We start from the raw sequence: 22,197 nt of genomic DNA on the forward strand, positions 1-22,197 counted from the left end.
AATATTTAATATACATATGTTCATGTATATAGTTTTGAATGTGTTTTTGTATTTAATATTATGTAGACATTAGTTTCTTTCAAAATTCTGCAATGATTCTGAATTAAAGTAGTTTACAAAAAATCGAAATTCATAAAACATTAAATGCAAGGGATTGGTACAACGCGGTGGGCTGGTATTCCGTAGAGACGGGTGTGAATTTTTCTATCAAACTACAGCTCACTGACTGGAAATGGACAGGATTGTTTATAGCGAGAGAATACGTCTAAATGTTTTTCCTCTCACCACCTTACACAACCATGAAGAGTGCTTTTAAAATCGTACCTCACCCATCTTTATTGAACATTCGTAATTTTAACGAGAAAAGAGGAATTTGGAAAAGTGAAGCCCAGGAACTTCATCTTATAACTTATTAAATTATTTTAAAGGTGAAATGAATACAGTACCAGCAGGTGTTTTGTTTTAAAAAAATATTTATTCTACTAAAGTAATAAAGTGATGCTCCAGTAAACTACATTAAAGATTAGAAAAGCAACAGGAAAAACTATTCTACTTTTTTCATCAATCCATTGCGCTATTTCTTGAGGAGTCATCATGAACGCAAGCACGGACTTTTCTTCATCTTCCTTTACTTTTTCCAATGCTTTATTTAACTGATCAGCAAAGTCGCGTGCGTCACTCGCCTTGTGAATCTACATAAAAATAAAAGACTGTAATAATTTTTAAATGGAATAACCAAGAGCAATGAGTAAGTTAGTAATTAATAAGTTTTCCATTTATCGAAGTTAAATAAAAAGCATTTTGATTCTATTTATATCACATGAGAAGGTGAAAATAAATAGAACAAATTAAGATTAATTCTTAAGTGATTCCAAGTGATAAAAGATAAAAAATGTTGGCCTATTTTTAACTCAAAATTTATAAATTGAATGAGTTTCAACTACACTCTTGGGATGTACTTTTCCTTACATTCTACATTCAAAAACTGTGACTTTTACCAGAGAGGGTAAGTAAGAGGGAATTCAGCGTTCGTGTCAAATTTTCATTTTAGTTAGATCTGGGATAAAAGTGTGGTTGAGCTTACCATTTAGAGTGTCACTTTATTATAACGATTCACTCTGCAAGTAAAATTCCAAACTTAAAGAAAATCGAAGCCTTGAAGTGCCGCATTATTAAGTTTGTTGTTTTTAATGATTTCGTCTATCAAGTCCTAAGATGTAGAAAATTTAAATAAGTGAATTGCGAAAAGAGAATAAATGTTCGCACTAGTTTTTGTTCTTGTTCACATTTTTAAGAAAAAAAAAAAATTATAATGTACATTTAACCTGAAATAATAAAATAATCTCTTAAGAAGTCATGGTTCCTCCGAGTGGACTTTAGCGCCTTTTGAAATTTTGCACCTGAGGCGGTCGCTTTTATTCGCCATCCCCTTTGCACGGCCTTAATTAGGATGAGAATATTTGCAGTGCAATATGTTATAGTCGTAATCTACAACTAAGCATCAAGCCTGGACTCTTGAACTCATGCAACTTCAAAAAGCAATTGAACACTCACTTTTGGCGCTATATATGAAATGACTATACAGAAACTCATTTTAAGAAGTTTGGAGAAAAAACCCAAGTTTATTTCTGCTTCCGTATGCTTAGATTTTTATTTAAAGCGCTTCTAATTGTACAAAGAAAATCTGACATGATCCCTTACTTGGTTTCCACTTTCTATGAATTTCAAGATAATATCTTTTTATGCTGAACATGTTTACACTTAAATGGCGCAGAGTAAAGCCATCCCCACTTTTCTTCATAGCTATCTTAGACAAAACATTTCAAATAACAGCTACTGATTTACTTGGTGTAATTTAGGAAATCGTGCAAGAAAAGTGGAAAAAAACGTTCAGTAAGTAAACAGAAATGACCGGTGGTGGCATTTTGTACAAACTCGGAATTGAAGCAGAACCGCTAAGCCTTCTTTTTGTACTTCAGAAATAAACAACCACCCCTTTATCCCTCTCACAAAAACGGTCCTAATCAAATTTACCTTGAAAAATGTTTCCAATAAAAGATAAAGACTCATGTGTATAATTTATGTACCAAGTACAAATAAAATCTTCGGAGCCGTCCCAAAAGAAATGAAAACCATTGCCAAGTAGAAGTAGCGCTTTGGTTCAATGAAAATATCCATACGGACATGATGTTTATACTTCCTGCACTTTTCCTTTATGAATAATTATAAAATGGAAGAAAGTACTTACTTGGGTTAAGGTAATTTTTAATTAGTTTCCCTACATTCTGATCATTTCAATAAAACAGAAGATTATAAAGTAAAATGAGTTGATAACCTTAACGTTCAACTAAAGTAAACTAGGAAGAGAACAAAAGACAGCTGAAGTAAGAGTGAAGAAGGTGAAATGGTAGTAAGACGGATAGGCGGTCCTAAACATAGATGGCATCTCTAATAACGAGCTTCTGGACCTCCCTTTTTGGTGATAGGTTTCAAATGGCAGATCTTGGAAAAGGTTCTATAATGAACCAGGGCTGCCCAAATGAATTAAGAGAGTTAGAGATAAGAGACAAAATAAGTTAAATAATGATCTCATTAATTAATTAAATATTTTTTTGAAACAAAAAGAATAATTTGGAAGGCATAACTTGGTGAAGAAATTCATCTTATAACTAAAAACATTATTAAATGTGAAATATTATTTCATTAATGAAATAAAAAACAAGAATTACTTCAACTGGCGAATGACTGCCGAAGGTGATTTCACGTTTACGAAGAGTGCCTTGTTCTATTCCAAACTTATTCTTTTGAAAATCTGGCTGATAATCTGGTGAAAGGAACTGTGCAAAATGTTTTCTAATTTCTGGGGAAGATGGTGCAGATGAAACCCGTCGACGATGTAATGAACGTGGCTCTCTGGGAGTTAATGAGACAGTTGATTTTAATATATACTTGGTTGTTGGCCGTTTCAGTTTTACACTATCACTTCTGAAAATAAGCATAAAACAGTGAAACATTGTTTTTAATTCAAGTCGTTGCACAATATTTGTCGAATTAAATATCACATTTAATATTCCCAAACTTGTAAATAATTTAAGTAGTGCCATGACCATTACTAAAAAATAATCTCCAATTGATGACCTCAAATTGTCAACGTTCCCAGATAAAATAAAATAAACAATACCTACTTTCAAAATCAATAAACAGCAACACTTACCCACTTCTATCAATGGTATTGACAAAAGCAAATTCCGCTAATGATAAAAATATGAATGCTGTACAACTGAGTTCCCAAACGTCATTAGCCATAAACTGCGAAGTTCTAGGTATCGAATCTCCGCTCCAGCCGAGCATAAGAAATGTCAACATTGTCATTGAACCTAAAACGGAGTTCATTGAAATTTCTAATCAACTATCGTAGAAATTAAAATTTTGTTGAAAAATATTACTAACCTAGATATGCACGAGATGGTAGTGCATCAGGACTTTGCCAGAAACTCACCCAAGACAAGATTACTAGTAAACAACTCGGCACATAATAGTCCATTAAATAAAATCCATACTCTCTTGCCAAGTGAAATCTTAAAATAAGGGAACTGTAGTTGTAAGCTAAAATTTAAACGCAAATATTGAAAATAATTTATTGTTATAATTACTCTTTTTTTGAAAAGTTTACTCAAAAAAGTAAAATTAACATAACAGCTTCGTTACTCTAATAACTGTGGTACACAAACAGTTATTATTCTGGATTAGTCATTAGTAATTCTGGATCATTACCAGTGACAAACTGTGGTGAATATGATAGCGGGGAATATGCACTAACCAAATCAAAGTGTCTCCTTTCATATCCTTGGCTGTGGTGTTTTCGCGATGAGATAGCAGGGTATAGATTTTACAATTAAATTTCTAGTCTGGGGTATCTAACTTCGTGGAGGGGGCTTACTGGGAGTTCGATGGGCATCTAGCATGATTCCACTAAATTGGGTCTAGTAACGAAGACCCAGCGGTTATTAAAGTAACCCCCTCCATGTACATTTAGCCTTGGAGCTATTGGGCTGGAGAGGTAGTTACATAAGGCCAGCATATGGCATTCAAGTTCATGTCACTATTCTCAGAGTAGCCAAGACCTCTGATAGCTCGACCCCTGACTTGATCTCTTGATCCATCTGCATATGAACAGAGAAGTGTGAAGAGGTTTATAGATTATCTGATGTGTACGTATACTGTTGTAGAGAACGGGGCCAAGTATACTCCCCTGCGGCACTCCTGCCCCCACTGTTGAGAAATGAGATTTTGTTAAAACATTAGTGTCATTCAGAACTTTGTGATTGAAAGTACCTTGCTAGTCTTTTTATAGGACCCGTTAACAAAGAAATCATCTTCACAAGGCATCCCCATACTGGGTGAATCCACTCACTGAGCAGACTGATGACGTTGCACTCGCTAGTTTGCAACATGAGAACTCTAATACATGGTGACCAGAGCAGGTATTAAACGGAAAACTCTTCACCTTGTAAAGAAGAGAGGTTACTTTCGGCTGAATCCTGAATCTGTTGTAATAATCTGTTATAATCTAATAAACACGTTTTGTTTTTTTTTTTCAGAAGTTGGGAATGTTTAGTGTTTTGAATGTTTTTTAAAGAGTGCTTCTAACAAAGAAGCGAGTATGATACGTTCACATAAATTGGCAGTTTGACATAAAAGAACTGCCATTTTCCTGTATGTAAATTATACAGTATATCAATTATTGTTAACGTACCCTAAAGATGATCCAAAGCAGTATGAACAGGGCGAAAAAATGTAAGCAGGATAAAATATAAACTGGGACCAATAAAAGAGATTTAACAAAACATATAATGGAAGGCATGGTCTAAAATAATAATAAAATTTTAAGTAATACATTCAAAAACAATTAAATAATTCTCGGCTAACTAAAGAAATGAACTTCACCGGCAGAATAAAGTTGGAAAAAGTACTTTTTTTAAAGTTATTGTCACTTTTCTATATTTTATTAGTTCATCACTACAATATGATGAGTAATTGCACAGCCCAATTGATCGGTACTTTCAAAATATGGATATAGCAAGGATTAATACTTCAATTGCCTCACACATTATCTTAGAAGAATGTACTTTTACTTGATTAAATGAAATATTAAGTAGATAAAAAGTTTAAAATGTGGCCTGGCCTTCAAAGCTGGATAATATCGTTGATTTTTACTCATCGAAGCAAATAATTCAATCTTACATCTCTTTTCCAAATTTATAATGTCGACTCTTATTAAAATAGAATCAATTTCTTACCATGACCAGCTCTCTGATAAAAATCAGAGCTTGACATTGTTTCCAAACCTATTAAATAAAATTCTGCAAGGCTGACCTTACCACCGTGAAGCAGAATAGGATTTTCTGTATCCCAAACAAGTCGCAAAGCACTCGTATTGTACCTCCCTAAAAAGAGAAGAGAAAGTTAAAAATAAAGAATAATGATATAATACAAGAGCTTCTGTCCACAGAGGTTTACGAATGGTATTGTATATTAATTGTTTGAGTTCTATGGGCAATTGAGTCGGTTGTCTACGCCCAGACCTTTGTAAGGAAGAGGATTGCTGTTGAAGAAGGCAGGTGGACAGGAGTCCGGCCGGAGAGTAAACGTGGCATGCTGGCATTTCTGTGGGTTCACTTTCAATCGCCACTTCTTTATCCAAGATTTTATTTTTTGTAAATGTGTCTGTTACTTTTATGAAGCTGATGAATGGTAGCTAGTACCATCTGCATATGAACAGAGAAGTGTGAAGAGGTTTATAGATTATCTGATGTGTACGTATACTGTTGTAGAGAACGGGGCCAAGTATACTCCCCTGCGGCACTCCTGCCCCCACTGTTGAGAAAGGAGATTTTGTTAAGACATTAGTGTCATTCAGAACTTTGTGATTGAAAGTATTTGAAGAATAACTCAAAACATTTTGTAAGAACGCTAGTGTGTGTTATATTCACATTAAAAGAAACGATTATTTCGCAACTTAAGTCTACTTTTATTTATATACATATAAAAGCTATATATTGTATATAAAAGCAAATTAAACAACTTTATTGCATAATAATAAATTGCGATCTGGTCTAATACTTGAATAAAAAATACAAAAAAAAAAAACTAAAATAAAAAACGTACTCACAACTATCCATGACTAGATCACAGATCTGCTTGTCAAATGGAAATTTGCCCACACTTAAGTGGCAAACTAGGGAACTTCTTAGTCTGAAACAATTTTATAGGATTACTACGTCTTCAGAATGTTTACTCATATGAAATTAAAATTCCAAGGTGAGGGATTAAAAATTAAAACAGAAAATTGTGGAAAGCTTACCAAAAATTAATAAATTAAAATTAGGTACTAATTTTTATCGAAAAGAACCCAGTTTATATTTATTAAGTTGGATTGATTAATTTAGAACTAATAAAATATACTAAGGCAATGTATTTTAGCCCTTATGCAAGTGTCCGAAATGAATTGAATTCTGATCGCTAGTTTCTAAAACCTTGAGATTTTATGATCAAATTTAATTAGAGATTCTAAAATGGAGCACGATATGCTTTATGAAAAAACTATTTGTGATAAGAACTTGGTAACTTTTTTCGCTTGGAATAACTATAATTTCCATCTTTAAGAGAGTGAAAGATTTTAAATTTATTCATCGTACCTTGTTGTGAAGAGAACAGTTGCCGTTGGTAAAACCGTTATGAGATCATCTTTCCTTATTGGACCTAGTATTAGTGAATTTTTTTCATTAGTCATAAAAATATGAGGAATCCAAATATTATCGAAAAGAAATTTTTCACCAATTAATAAAGAAATGGTTGTGTTTAAATTGGAATATCTTAGTCTTGGATCTTCCCATCTTAATTCCAATAACATTTGTACTTCAATATCCTGTAAATATCGTAAATGCAATTAAAAATGTATTTTTAGTAATCTATAATTTATTCAACATGGTATACTGGTCTGAAAGGCAGATGTTACATAGCATTATTATATTTTTTTTTTTTTTTTTTGGCGCATCAACAGCTGAGGTCATTAGCGCCCGGAGCTTTTTCCAGTGCACTGCCGGCCTCCGGACAGTGTTCTCTCGTTACAGACAACACTGTCCATCACCGGACAGTGAGCTGTAAGAAGCTCCTAGGAAGAGAAAATCTAAGGGTCAGCTGCTGGATTCGAACCCGGGACCTCCACGTGGGAGTCCAGTATGCTAACCTCATAGCTAATCCCTTCCCTCATTATTATTATTATTGTTATTATTATTATTATTATTTTATTATTTAAGGCGCGTCAACATCTAACTGAGGTTATTAGCGCCCGGGGCTTTTTTCAGTGCACTGCCGGCCTCCGGACAGTGTTCTCTCGTTACAGGCAACACTGTCCATCACCGGATAGTGAGCTGTAAGAAGCTCCTAGGAAGAGAAAATCTAAGGGTCAGCTGCTGGATTCGAACCCGGGACCTCCGCGTGGGAGTCCAGTATGCTAACCTCATAGCTAATCCCTTCCCTTATTATTATTATTATTATTATTATTATTACTTTACAGCTCACTATCCGGTGTCAGTGGCTACTAAAAATCACTATCTGAGCAGGAATGGAATATAGAAGCTTCGGGTCGAAAATAACATTTTGTGGTGGAAAAGTTAATATTCCTGCTTCTAGATAGATATTAAAAGTAATGTAATAATCAGAACACCGTATTGAAGCAGGACTAAATCATTCAATTAAAACAATGGGCTCTCATTTGGAGTTAATAAGAGCCTAAGATCTTAAGAATGTGAAGATTCTGACTAAATACACATTCACTTACAGCCCTTCTCCAAAATGTTTTAATGTGGCTCCTTAAAAAAGGCCCTTTCCTAAGGTTTCTAAGTGTAAACATCACATTTAATAGGTAATTTAACTGTAAAACTTAAGAAAGTTATAAAAATACAAAATTGGAGTAAACTTAGTAAAGGAGAAGCTCTAAAAATTATTTTTAGTAAAGGATTTTTACCAATTTATCAATTAAGTCGAAAAATTCGTTTAAGCGATAAAAAAAAAAAAATTAATTTAATATTAGAAACTCCTAAAATAAAATAAAAAAACTTAAATATTTGACTTTCATACTAGGTCAAAAGATGAAGAAGTCTTGAGATGGAAAACATAAATCTTCGCACTAACATTCATGGGCTGATTGTCCAAGCTTGGTATCTGTAACTTATCATACCTGCTTTTGTCAGTCAAGTAAGCAAATAATTCAGACTGTGTCATTCCTTTGTACACATTTTCCACTGCTTTTTTATTCCTTTAAAAAAAACAGAATTGTATTAACAGTTCTAAAAGTTTGTTACCAATCATTTCAGATAAAAATAAGGCAGAAAACCTTGCTTTTGTTACGTTAGATTTGGCATGGAAAATTTATTATTTCAGAAAAAACAAAATTTCTTCAATGTTAAAAAAATCACAACTGTTTCAAGAAAAACTTGAAGGTATTTTTTATTCTACTTGTGATACTTGTCATACTTTTTCATACATACAAGAAAAGTATTGTGGAGATATCAAATTTTTAATTTCAATTTTTTACCTAAAGTACTCGTTCTGTAGTTTTCTGAATGCAAAAATTCAATTTTTTAGAAAACGGTCTGTAAACGTGAACAAAACATCTCAAAAACGGATTATCGCAGGAAGGTGCAATTTTTGATTTAGATTAGAACTCACCAGAAGATCCAATTTTCCATTTTCGAGATCATTTGTAAATCACATACTCTGTAAAGAGCTAATTTTTTTTTAACACTTTTTTTGACTCAGAAAGCCTCAAAACGGATTTCCGTTAAAAACCAAATTTGTAAAATTTAGCATCATCGCAATACTTTCCATACCAAGTAAGAGAAGGTAAAAATAGTTTATTTATTATGGTTCACTAGTTATTTCAGGCTTGCAAATCTCTCAGAGGATTCTCTTTATTTCCCTTATCTCTCAACGTCCCTTGTTTATTTAATTACCTAATGGGGCACCTACGTAATATTTATTATTTTATGTTTCTTATCCTATCCTACAAAACAAACTAAATCAAGTTAGCTGGTTTTCTTTATAGACTACTGAGCAATCCAAATAGATAATGAACAGACCACTTATTTAACATTAAATTGACAGATTAAAAAATGTTTGGTCAATTTTATAAATATTTTGACAATTGAACTATTAAGTTTAATTACCCAATTAACTATGTTATATTGAATTACTCTATGTTCACTAGTTAGATAAGTGTCTCTTAAATTATGTATTATAAATGGACATAATAAGATTTGTAAATGGTTTTTATAAATACAATAGATGTGACTCTTTTGCAGCTGCTTTCTTCACAGCAGCGCATAAGAACAACCCAAAAATAATCTCGTTGACGGAAACATCAGTACAAAACTCATTTTTAAAAAACTAATGAATGAAGGCAGTAATTTAAACTAATCAATTAATTAAAGAAAGAAGATGTTAAACATCAATTTGGAAATAAAAATTATTTATAACGGTTTAAGTGTAAAGACATTATTATTTTATCTCTGAAGTGTAACTTTATAAATTAAAAAAGCTTTGGACACTTTTGGTTGTTTCAACACTCTTCTTGTTTAAAAAGGTAACTGTTTCATGCGTTTCATACATGTCTGAGCATAAATTTATTAATTTCTGTTAATTTCGCTCGCCTGTTACAAAATTGTAGGTTGAATTATACCAAAAACTGTGTGTAAATAAAAGTAAGAACACCCAGAGATAATAGATTTTATGTAAACAAATGATTAGAAATTAAAAATTTTTGTGATATTTTAAATAAATTTGTTATAAATTACAAAAATAAATTCAAGTAAAACGCCATAATACTTACGTCGTTATTAATAAAGATGTAGCGATGTTGACAATAATTACTAATATCAAAATTACAAAATAATTAAACATCAGTTATCTTTTTAATTTAACTCTATTTAGCAGCACCAGAATCCATGCTATGTTCTCCCTAACTGCCTTATCAAACCAGACACTCTCGACAAAAGACTGAGGTTGACTAATTACAGTACAGTTCATTATCATTATTTGTGACATATTTAAACGTGTTCTGTCATCATAATTAGCAGTCGATTTACATACACTTACCTGACCTTATTTTTTATAATAAACAAAATTTTTTATGTAACTTGATTAATTCCAGACATTCACACTCAATATGACCAAAAGTAACAGACAAATTCTTCCTCATCCATCACATCATACTACCCATAGGTAAAGATAAAGTCTCTAAAAGCCTCGAGTTTATATTAGGCCTTTGAAGGAATCATTTTAAAGCTAAACGTTAAGTCACTAAGTGAGCTGGTCTATATTTAATTTGTAAATAAGAATTTCTCTCTAACGGTAACTGTATAAAAACTATGCATTATTTTTTCCTGCAGAACAAAAGCTAGATCTTTCATAGTTTTCGAATTTTCAATAGTCACATTACTTTGGGTTATTAATGACTAATTTACGTTATAAACGGAGCCAGAGGGCGTTAGTGACTTTGAGTGAACAACCATAAATCCGTTTGGAGAAGGCTTTTGCACCGAAGGAAGGTAAACTTTTTTTATCGTGTGGTGATCACCATTTGCCGCTAAATTAAAATTATTATAAATTCAACATTTATTATCATATGCATACACTGAATATGACATTGAAAAAGCACAAAACTAATTTTACTTTAGAATTTACTTTTAGTACTATTAATAACTTGAACCACTTTAGATTTGAAAAGCTTGAAAGAAGACAGAAGCTTTCAAATATAAAACCAATAGTGTGGATTTGCCTTACTTTAGGGCGATCTCTTTGGAATTAACACACTATACTTATCGCTTGCTCAAACAATCATAGAGGTTTATCTGTGTAACTGTTAAAGTTCTCAAGATGAGCTCTTGCTTTCGTCTCGCTTTGGGTGTGTTTATTGTCAAACTGAGGAAGTGATGAGCCCTAATTTATAAGCGCAATCAATCTAAGAAAGTTTTATAGTCAGAACCAAATAGAAATAAATAGTTACAGACTTAAATAGGCCCAAAAACGCTAAATGATTGAAATATATATATATAACCATCTAACCACCTAATTCAGAAAAATTAATTTTAAATATAACTCTCCCCCCTCAATAGCAAAAATGTTATCAAAATGTAAGAAAAAAGTAAGCACAATAAACTGTGATTATGATTGCATGAGTACACGAGTACATATAAAATTATAAACAAACTCAAGGTAATTTAGGGTCACATTTTTAATTTTATACGGTGAGAACGTCATTTCATGAATTGCATGCAATTAGGTAATTTTTTTAAATTTAAGAATTTTTGTACTTAATTTTGTATTTACTTAGGAGATAAAATATTTCTTAGCGGGCTTCTTTACAAGTATGATGACTTTATTTATTTTATTCAACTAATAATGCCTATTTTTTAAGGCGAGCTACATGTTCATCTACCAAATAGATGTTGACGGAGGCATATTTTATTTTAAACTTACATAATAACCATTAAATAAAATCCAAGACCTAGTCCAGAAATCGGATCCAATACCTCTCAGTACTTGCTTAACTTTTCGGGCCTCACCTCCACTTGGCCTAGGTGATTAACAATAAATGTAGTGAAAATTTTACAAACCTTTATGTTGAAAAATTTAATGAAAAAAATATTTTAGGAAATTCTGGGAAATCTACTGGAATAATTTTTGAAATGTAGGGAAGAAAACAATTTAATACTGATGTGAAGGCCAGATTACAACAATCCTTCACATATCAATATTTTACGATGTGCAGTATGAAGTGTTGTTTCAAGAACTTTTTTTAAATTAAAATTTGATAACTGCATTAAACTGGAGCCCTTTCATCAAAGATTTTTTGTCATTACTCTTAAATTAATAGTGTTCAAAATTTTAGTAATCTTATAAGTAAACAAATCGTATAACAATTATCTTAATATCGGAAACTGTGACATTTTTTTTAGGTCAACACACTCACCATACCAGGTGTGATGGTATTAAATAAATAATTTGGACACTGAGAAAAAGTATATTAAAACAAATATAAAAATATATATAACAATATTATAAGAAAAATTAATTCATTATAGTAGTAACAAGTACCGAAATATAATATTTACAAACTTTAAATTAAAAACATATTTGTATTAAATTATTTTATTTTTCGTATAACATCACATTATTTAGAATGTTCCTTTACTGTTGAAATAGAACTGAGATAAATTTAAACTGTCATTAATTATGAATCATATGAAAAAGTATGTAATGTAATAAAAAATGTATGTTACTGAAATAAATAATGAGTGATCATTCATCGTAACCAAACAAGTCCCAATAGATTCATTACAAAAATACATAGCACATTAATATAATCATCAGTATTATTATTGGAAGATACAATAGCTAAATTTAATATTCAATCATCTGCTTTTATTTTGTATTTAAATGTGCTTGAAAATCTAGCAAAAATATAAATAAAGTTATTTTTTTACATTGTGAACTAAGTTTTGTTGAGAGTAGGTCTTAAAAAATTGTTTTTATAAAATGATAAGAATATGATGTTATCAATACACCTTCCTTTCGCAGCAGAGCCATTTAAAAAGCCACAGATCCCGGAGTTAACTTAAACAATTTATTAAAACGATTTTTTAAGACCGGCATCCAAAAAAAAAAACTGAATTTGAAATAAAAACAGAGAAATTGGCAACAAGTAAGCGACCCATTTACTAATGTATGTGTACGGTAATTATAGGTTGGCTTTTATTAAAATCAATTCTACAAATTTGAACCTAATCACGGGAGGAGAAATTATGGAATGTATTACTTTTAATTTTATGCAACCCTAGAGATTTTTTTAGATATTAACAGCCAATGATAAACTAATAACTTCGCTTTTATTCATACACAAATACAAAGTTTAGAATTATTAAAAGGATATATTAACATTATAAATATTGAAAGAATGTGACAGAATTTGACTTCTACTTATCAAGTGATCCAAACTGCCATACTGATCATAATTAAAGAAAAAAAGCATAAATATCGGAATTTACTAAGTAATCAATTCAATTTATTATTTAAAAATATTTATTTCACAATTGAGACAAAAGTTAAACAACTTGACATCAATTTTCCATGGTTTATGAGGCATTGCTGTGGATAATGTTGGAAGGTGAATCAGAAATAAAATATAGAATCTATTTCTTTTAACAGTTTAGGCCAATTGCTTCACTTGACGATCAGAAAGCAAATTGTGGGAATTAAGCGCAGAAAATAGAAAAATAGGCGTGAATATATGACTAAAAAATAAAATGTGCCTATAGCTTCTAAAATACAAAATTAAGCGATAAATTGATAACTCTAAGTAAAAGAAACTGACTTTTCTTATTCAATTCAATATTTTGTATGCTAAAAAAGATCACTAAAAGACCTTTTTTTTTGTTTTTTGTTTAATTATACTACTATATTTCTTTTAGCCACACGTTTCGATGTAATCTATGTTCGTTTTCCCTTTATAAAAAGTACTGTCGTTTACTCAACAGTACCTAAACAGGCGGAACAAAAAATAAACCAACCTTTAATGTTAATTAACTATATAGAACAATTTACAATTGTTAATCAGAAAAACCCCTGAACATGACCAACTCCCTAGGTCGAAGCTTGAAAAATAAATAAATGTGACTAAAGTTTGTAATAATCTTGCCCCCTTTGGTTTATTGATTAAGTCACCAAAAAAAGATGAAGAATAGCTTAACTTAACAGCAGTGAAATTCCACAAAGTAAATATTTTGAAGACAGAAACAAAAGAAAGAAACTCAGCAAAAATCCAGTCCGATGAATCCAGTCATCATTTTTTTTTTCGATAGTCTGACCGTTTTTTTTAACTGTTCACCGGTTTCTCGAGTGAATTCAGTGTTCCAAGCACTGTCTATCTTCATGTTGGAAGTAAGGAAACACTAAAGATGTTAAAACAAGCATAACAGTCAATGAACCTATCGTCAGACTTTCAATAAATATAACAGCAAAAAAAAAATCATTAAATACCCACTTAATAATTTAAGTACTCAAATTATTATGTAATTCCAAAAAATTATTGCACAGAGTTACAAATTTAAAGAGAGGTTTTAATAACGAAAGATGTTGGCGAGATGAACAAAAGTCATTCATTCACCTAGCCAATTGAAAATAGAAACATCTGGGAACTTTAACTTGATCGGATTATGTACTAAAAATTAAACTGATTCATTTTATCTTGATACTGGTAAAGTATACTTCATTTACATGTTTTTAGAATCAAAAAAAGGAGGACCATTGTAGCAAAAAGAAGCCCAGCTTTTAAGTGATTGGGTGTAGTAAGTCCAAGTTAATTTCAATTTGTCTGCAAAAGGAATTACAAAAATAAAATTAACAAAAAAAGATGATGCCTCATAAACAATGGTTTCCCTAATATCTAAAAAAGGTAACTAAATTGCAAAAAAAAATTATAAAAACGGCCAACGGTCAATCAATTTTTTATAATACGCCTCACACTCTATTACTCACAGTCACACACACTTGGCGCTTGAACACTGAATCTTCGTTTACGAGTCGTTTAAGGAGGATAGATGGGGAGGTATTTATTACACATCGTACATTGCGGCTCGCGACTTTACATTAGCAACAAATTTTACCATTTGAAAGGTTAAAGGGACGAGTGATTTGCCAATATAAAAAGTTAGCTTTCAGATATCCTCTAAAACAAATATAACCAATAACAGTAATTAGATGTTGGCAGCACTTTTTGATTAATCTAACATCTCATTGTCAAATATGCTTTACCGTCTTCGGCTTTCATAACCACTGGACTGGCATCCAACAGCGAGTAAATATTACCTCCTGCCAGTCCTTGATTACAGAAAGTATTGAATTATGCAGAAATGGTTATTGTTTTAACCTAACATACATCAGGTCGCCCATCAAGTATCTCACCGGATATAGAGATCTTTGTCTTCTGATTCTACCTTAAACTCTCTCTCATACTAAAAAAAAAAAAAATCTCAGATGATTACTAGAAAAGAAGATTTATAAAATTGTTACTTAACTTCCCACGAATTGACTTGGTTGTTGAAAAGTACAATTAACAAAGTGATTATTCTGAAGCATTAAAGTACTTTCAGTATCAACCTTATTAATACGTGATACAACTAAAAAATTAACTTATATCAAAACTTTCTTGAACGATTTTCATATTATCTTGTTATAATAATAAAAATACATACTTTATGTAGCATTCAAAATAAAAAAAAGATATCGAAATAGTAAAGAAGAAAGATTTGGTCCTTGACTTTTTGAAATAAGGTATCTCATTATTATTTATCTATTTTTTTTTTTTTTTTTAATTTAAGGCGCGTCCACATGTGAGGTCATTGGCGCCCGGCAATCATTTCAATGCAATGGCGGCCTCTGAACAGAATTCTTTGTCACAAACAAAACTGTCCATCACCGGGCAGTGAGCTTAAGCTCATAGAAAGGGAAAAATTGAAGGGTCGGTAGACTGTATTCGAACCTGAAATTTCCCCTTGGGAATCCAGTACTACTGACCTACTTTCTTTTCTTCCCTGTGTGTATTATAATGTTTCTGTTACTCTGGCAAATGATTTTGTTCAAGTTTAATATATACTATCAAAACAGTAATAGAACAGACATTTAAGATTAGTAAATTTAGGAGAAGAGTAAACCATTCTTAATAAAATTATCTTCAATTATTACAGATTTGACAAATTATTCTTTTAGCCTAATTCAGTTAGATATATCAGTATTAGAAGATTTTGTAAGATACGTTTTTAGTGTATCCTCAACAAAAACATAATTTAGTATTCTTAGCAGAGAACACTCGTTTTATGGTTATTTTATTCTCATAATCTATGAAAAAGAGAGTACACTAGATTGAGCACACAAATATACTGAAAGCAATTTTGCAAAAAAAAGTTAAAAAAATGGTTTCCAAGTTTTATTACCGAACTACCATGAAAAATCATTGTTACATAAAGTTTCAAGAAAAACAAAGAAAAAGAAAAGAAACAGAAAACCGAAATTAATTTATGGATTTCGATAATATATGAAAAAAGTGACCATAAGAAGTCTGAGGAAAGGATCGTCACGAGTCGAAATCATCTTCTTCAAATTCTGTTTCATAATATGGATCATACTCCTGGGAATCGAAAAATGGTCCATCAGTAGTCCAGTCGGATTCCTCATCCTACAAAATTTTGTTTTCTCTATAGTGACAGCCTAACTTAATTCAACTAAAGAATCATTAACTAACTTTAAATAAAGAAACTCAACATTAATTATCTAATAAACAAATTTTAAAAAAACTTTAAATTTCGAAATATAATTATGTTATTACAATAGGCTTCGAAAGAATAATTAAAATCTCATATTTACTAAATAGCACATCCCTGCTATCGGGCATTATAAAATGTTACATGACTGTTGCGCAGTTAAATCATATACAATAAATGAATAAGTTAAGGACAGGAGATCCCATAAGATGTGCGCCTCTGGAATGATTTTATTCCTTAAAACCTTGTCACGGGAACTAAGGCAAATAATTGAAAGAAGGACGTAGATACGTGAAACATGATATAAAAATAAAACACAATCTCCTCCAGACCATGAAATTATAAACACTATATGGGTTATAAAAACTATACAATTATTAAGTTATTAAAAAGATATCTAAGTAGGTAAACTATGAAATACTAATACTGAAGTTAGAAAACGCTTAAAACTGTCATAAAAAAGAAATACCTCGTCTTCTTCGTCTTCGTCATCATCAAGCTCATCGTCACTCAAAATGAATTCTTCATCTTCTAAACGAAGACGGGGCATAAATCGTACTGCGCGATCAATATTGATTTCCATTTGTATTCTTACACCAAGAGCCATAAATCCTGACATAATGAGAAGTGGTAATCTAGCTCGTGATTCCCATGCCAATCGTAGAAGAAACATCAATCCAGGTTTCACTCGGATGAGTGTCCGACCTCCTCCTGGTGCCAAATAACCCAACATCTACCTGCTAAAAGATTAATTTGAAGTTATTATGATCCGTCGTGTGCTTAGTTTACAATATCAGAGACGAAAATGTATAAATGTTGTTATACTAAAACTAAAAAATAAGTAAGCCCACCTCTTAAAGCATTGTTGATAATCCATTAAAGTACTACATTTGAAACAGTTTTCCGAAAGAAAATAATAAATTTAACACATCGTATTCCACAAATAACAAAGAGAAAAAATCACTAAATGTTTGCCCCCAAAAACCATTTTAACTTAGTATTTACACTATTAATGTTTACACTAAAGTTGTTTAATATTTATACTGTCTGCCAGTTTGAAAATTACCTACGAATGAAATATGAGTAAAGAACTAGAACTCTCGTTAAGCTGAATAAAAAAGTACTTACTTTTGTTAAAAAAAACTTGGATGTAATTTTTACATTAATTAAATTTAAGAAAGTGAATCAGCATCTACCTCAGACACTAAATACTATTTCCTTCTAAATCATCATTTTGCGTCTCGCTATTGCAGTCAACAAACAAGGAAGGTTAACTAATGAAACTGAAGCAAAACATATAACCTGAAATTTGCAAGCTAATGTAACCTACTTGCGGGAGGATGCGCATACCGCGTACACTTAAAACGATGTTGAGTGAGAGCGATGTAGTAAGTACACAAATATCTGATTATACATATGTTTTGTAGTATAAACAAAGGAACATGCAAATCCAAGTTATTCGTAAAAATACAAAAGCGCGTTGTATTTGTTAACCTTGCTATCTGAGTTGGTTAGCAGAGTTAATCTCATTAATAAAGAAGAAAAAGAGAGCAGATAATACGAAACGCCAATTTTCTCTTTATTTTTTATTTTAATTCTGATAATACCCTTTGAAAGATTTTCAAGAAAAGCCTGTATCACAATTTTGTGTTGCGGTGGAAATTCACCAAGGGTTGTAAAGGTTATTTAAGGATCAGACTACATCTCTTAAACTTCTTAGAAACAATTATTCCGCAAAATCTGGTCATATATGTATTTCCTGCAAATTCCGAACGTTTGAATCATATTTAATTTTAATCATTTTAGAAGAATCTACTCAAACCCCCTCAATAGAAATACCCTAAATCAAAATAACGGAAAAAAATTTTTCCAGTAAAAGTTGTAAATTTATGCGTTTAAATCACTACAAAAAGTTTAAATAAAATGGTGGATTCGTTTGGAGAAAATCTTAAAAGCGGAAAATTCTTTAAATACTTGTACAGTAATGACACCATCAATAATAGGAAGACTAAATCAGCTGCACTCCAAGAAGTATTTAATCGAATTTTCCTGAAAAAGCGTTTTAAATAAAAGATAGATCTTCGTACACATACCACACTTATAGTACACCAACGGATATTTCCGGAGAAAAATCAAAATCGAAAATCTCACGATTACAATACCTTTCGAAAATGTGGCACGGATAAAATCAATACCTTCTCTTATTAAGTAAAAGAAATTAAAAATACGTTTATTGAATTAATAGTTCATAATCTAAGGACTTATAATAATTTCTGAAAAAATACTTTGAACTAAAATGAAATCTTTAAGCCTCTTACACTTCATTTTCAAGATTATTGTCTTGCTATCCAGTTTCTTAGTGATTCCCATCTTGGAGACCTTCTTGCTATTTTATGTTTCAGAAGTACTTTGGTCCTTAACTGGTTTTTTAATAACTACGGCTTTAAAGATTGCATTGCAAGCTTACATTGGATTAAAATAAAAATGAGTCCGCAAGGTTGGCCAAGGAGAGATCTGCCTAGATACACTCTCCCCCACAGAACTTTTTTTATTTCTTATCGTATAAAACTGCCCGCGGAGCTTAAGAAACACAATACACAAGGAACCATGCTTCCTGTCAGAGAAGAATGATGGGAAATTTTTTATAAGATGTTTCTGAAAAAGTCTAACAGAGTCGTCTCACGGAAAGCATTGGCTCTTGGGGAAGCGTATACTTAGATTGAGATTAACTTCTGAATCGCAGTTAGGGAAATGTGAACTGGTGACAAAACATCGTTCCGTCTCCTTAGAGAGTGCGTATTCGTAAACGGTTTTTAATGTTTAAAATACTAATACATGGAGCCGAACTAGGGGTTCCAAGTTTTTGCTCGCTTTATCTCCGGCGTCCTTGGGATGATGTGAGCCGTTTTCTACAGGATTCAAAATTCAGATTACATTAGAAGTTTTGCAAAGTAAAATTAATTTCAAACTTCGCTTTGGACGTCTTTTCTACTGAATGAAACAACATACGATTAAGCCAACATATTCGTGTTTGCTACGTCGATTGTTGAAGCTCTCAAAAAAACTATTAGGAATCATTTGGATAAATCATTTGATCTTTGTAGGTGATCACTTTCAGCAAGTTTTAGTTTTAGATAGTAATAATTTTTTTTTAATCGTTTTGCCACTCGATGGGATAAAAAATGAAGAGTGGAAGGAGCAAACAGTAACGTTTTAATAAGGGCAAACGTTACCTAGTACACACATGTTAGATAACATCCACTACTGATATTAGTTTGTATAAGAGAAAGAATAATCATCAAGTAATGCGTAAAACGATGTAAATGAAAAGATGAAAGATGTAAATCGGCAAAATCTCAATTTTATTATTAAAATTTATACTGACAGCCATATTTTACCTTGAATATATTAAGCACTAACCAAATAATGAATAAATACACATTCTATAAACAAATAATAATAATAAAAACTGCATCATGTAGGTGGAAACAAGATTAAAGGTAAAGTACCTTTAATAACAAACGAAATCTCTGAATCCCTGCGGGCATTTATTTTAATTTAAAAGGGCTCAACATAAGCTGGTTGTATTAGATTTTTCTTCGTTTTTGTTGGCACAATACTAGATTGCTTCAGAAGAGACATCACATTGAGACAATAACAAAATGTTGATTATTTCGTTTCAATGAACGTTCCATAAATACAGAGGAAATTAAAATTCTTATTTTGATTAATTGTAACCCTTAATTAATTGTAATTAGTTTATCTAATTTCCTTCATGAATTACAATAATAAGGCTTCTTATATTGGTATAAAAGGTCTAAACATTTACTGTCACAACATTCAATATCCAGCTGCTAAATCTTGCTGTACTAGTCCACACTTTCTTGGAAAAATGTAAGTTGCTTAAATTTTAGCTCATTTTAAACCTTTTGTGTATTCGAAAAAAAACTATTAAAAATATAGCTTTTTATTTATTTAATGAATTAAAATTAATTTACGTCAAAATTCAGGATTTTACTGTTGTGACATGAGTTTAAGAAAAAATAAGAGCGGTTTCAACCTCAAAAGTACTTAATTTTATAAGAAACGGGTGATCGGTAATTTGGAAATTTTTTCTAATAGTAAATGTACTAGCTAATTGGAGGGGTTGTGAGAGAATTAGGAGAATCACGCTTTATTTTATTGGTACAAACTAAAACTTAATAATTCTATGTTTGAAGGAAATATGCGTTAGAATTTTTAGAATTATAGTAAAAGAAAGGATCTCATATAAGAATAGCAACAGTTTAAAAATTGATAGTGAAAATATTTATTTACACTAATTTCTCCAACTTAAATTTTCACATTCTAGTTATAAAATTTATTCAAGCTCAAATAACAGAAACACATTTACTGCTGATTAAAATTATTTAGTTGGTAAATGGGTACATTACACTGGAATGACACTATAGGGAAGATTAACCCTTGGCAATTTTCAGAATGTTCTAAAACAAAGTTTGCTAAAAGAACGTATCGATTGAATCATATAAAATAGATTCACGAGAGAGTAATGCCACCTTGATAGAGAATTATATCTGCAACATTCTCTTTAAAAAAAAACAACATTCTCTAAATCCACTCTGTGAAGTTCTTTGAGGAATTTTCTTCAAAGTTGGCGTGTAAACAAAGCATTAAGCCCTCCTTGACATTAAGTGTTATGATTGAACATTACACTAAAATCGCACCTTCTAGGGAAGCCAGCACTTCTCAAATTTTACATATCTCTCAGCGGAATGTTCAAATTTGAGATATTAATTCAGTATTAACATAAAACCTGGAAATATGATTTTAGACAAAACAGCCAACTGGAAGTACCACTATGCAAAATGGATTTTCATTTCCTCGAAAATGGCTTAAGCGGGTTTCTTTAAATTTAGGATGCTCATTCCAAAAATTTTAGCTCCATTTGTCAACTTGTATTAAAACAAAATTCTAGGAAAATAATTCATAAGACACTTCTGGGGTGAGATAAGGTGAAGCTTTCCTTTAAAATATAATTCAAGTGCGAAAATGTGTTATATTAAATTTTAATACCGCAGCAATTATTCAATTTTTATAACATTAAGCATTAAAATGAAGAGCTTGGGCTTCAACAGGCAACACAAAACAATCTCTCAGACTAGCGACTGATACTCTTCAACGTATTATAATCAATCCAGACCCTCAATGAGTTATCTACCTCCCTTAATCCTCGTACACCCCTGTTTATCTACTGTTGAAACTCCTTTCCACTTTAGATTGTCATCCTAACCCCACTGCCGCGAAATAACCACTTAATATCCAGCCATTCTCTACAAAAGAATTAGACATGTCCTTCTCTAACTTCCTCCTCTAGCTCTTGGTTTTCCTATCCTTTTTTCCCCGCAAATCCTTGTCTCATCCTAAGCGTTCTCTAAACCAGGTTATAAAGTGAATCACTTTTTGTAAGTAATGTAAATATTTTGTAATATATATATATTTTTTTGTTTTCTTCAAAGGGTTCACAGTACAGTGATTGCATTTTTGGCAATGGTATTGGTTGGTACGACATTGGCCAGATCGTCCATGCCCGATATTCTTATGGAAAGAGAAGAAACCAATGATGTAAGTATAGCAGTTTTAGCGTGTGGTACAAAATCAAGATCAATTCTATAAAGTTTAAATAATAATTGGTTATCATAATGGTTAATTTTAAGATCCAGAATAATCCGTTAATACCGATGGGTAGAATTATGTTCAACGGACCCGTGGACGTACCCATAAAAATTCCTTGTCAGATTGAGGTAGTAAAGGTAAGTAA

General features: G+C 31.4%; 2 protein-coding genes across 5 annotated transcripts; both read right to left on the reverse strand.

Annotated features, from left to right (window-relative positions):
• Positions 1 to 455: 455 nt before the first annotated feature.
• LOC141449029 (pH-sensitive chloride channel 2-like) lies at positions 456 to 10,032 on the reverse strand. Of its 2 annotated transcripts, none has more exons than XM_074118043.1 (9): positions 9,893 to 10,032; positions 8,143 to 8,320; positions 6,699 to 6,928; positions 6,173 to 6,255; positions 5,301 to 5,447; positions 3,451 to 3,606; positions 3,215 to 3,377; positions 2,730 to 2,985; positions 456 to 692 (listed from the first exon to the last, which is right to left on the reverse strand). In XM_074118043.1, the coding sequence occupies exons 1-9, from the start codon at positions 9,961 to 9,963 to the stop codon at positions 483 to 485; spliced, it is 1,494 nt and encodes a 497-aa protein (XP_073974144.1). In that variant the 5' UTR covers positions 9,964 to 10,032; the 3' UTR covers positions 456 to 482. The 2 variants fall into 2 exon arrangements, with proteins under 2 accessions (XP_073974144.1, XP_073974145.1); XM_074118044.1 differs by lacking the exon at positions 9,893 to 10,032 and adding an exon at positions 8,734 to 8,915.
• Positions 9,892 to 17,767, reverse strand: LOC141449040 (uncharacterized). Of its 3 annotated transcripts, XM_074118063.1 has the most exons (4): positions 17,576 to 17,766; positions 17,231 to 17,445; positions 16,849 to 17,119; positions 9,892 to 16,294 (listed from the first exon to the last, which is right to left on the reverse strand). In XM_074118063.1, exons 3-4 carry the CDS (start codon positions 17,110 to 17,112, stop codon positions 16,193 to 16,195), a joined length of 366 nt encoding a protein of 121 aa, XP_073974164.1. In that variant the 5' UTR covers positions 17,113 to 17,119; positions 17,231 to 17,445; positions 17,576 to 17,766; the 3' UTR covers positions 9,892 to 16,192. The 3 variants fall into 3 exon arrangements, with proteins under 3 accessions (XP_073974164.1, XP_073974165.1, XP_073974163.1); XM_074118064.1 differs by lacking the exon at positions 17,231 to 17,445 and having other exon boundaries at positions 17,576 to 17,767; XM_074118062.1 differs by lacking the exon at positions 17,231 to 17,445 and having other exon boundaries at positions 17,508 to 17,763.
• Positions 17,768 to 22,197: the final 4,430 nt, after the last annotated feature.

This window comes from Rhodnius prolixus, unplaced genomic scaffold (genome assembly GCF_049639745.1).
Source record: "Rhodnius prolixus isolate KJV_2025 unplaced genomic scaffold, Rpr scaffold_2, whole genome shotgun sequence".
NCBI classification, from domain to species: domain Eukaryota; kingdom Metazoa; phylum Arthropoda; class Insecta; order Hemiptera; family Reduviidae; genus Rhodnius; species Rhodnius prolixus.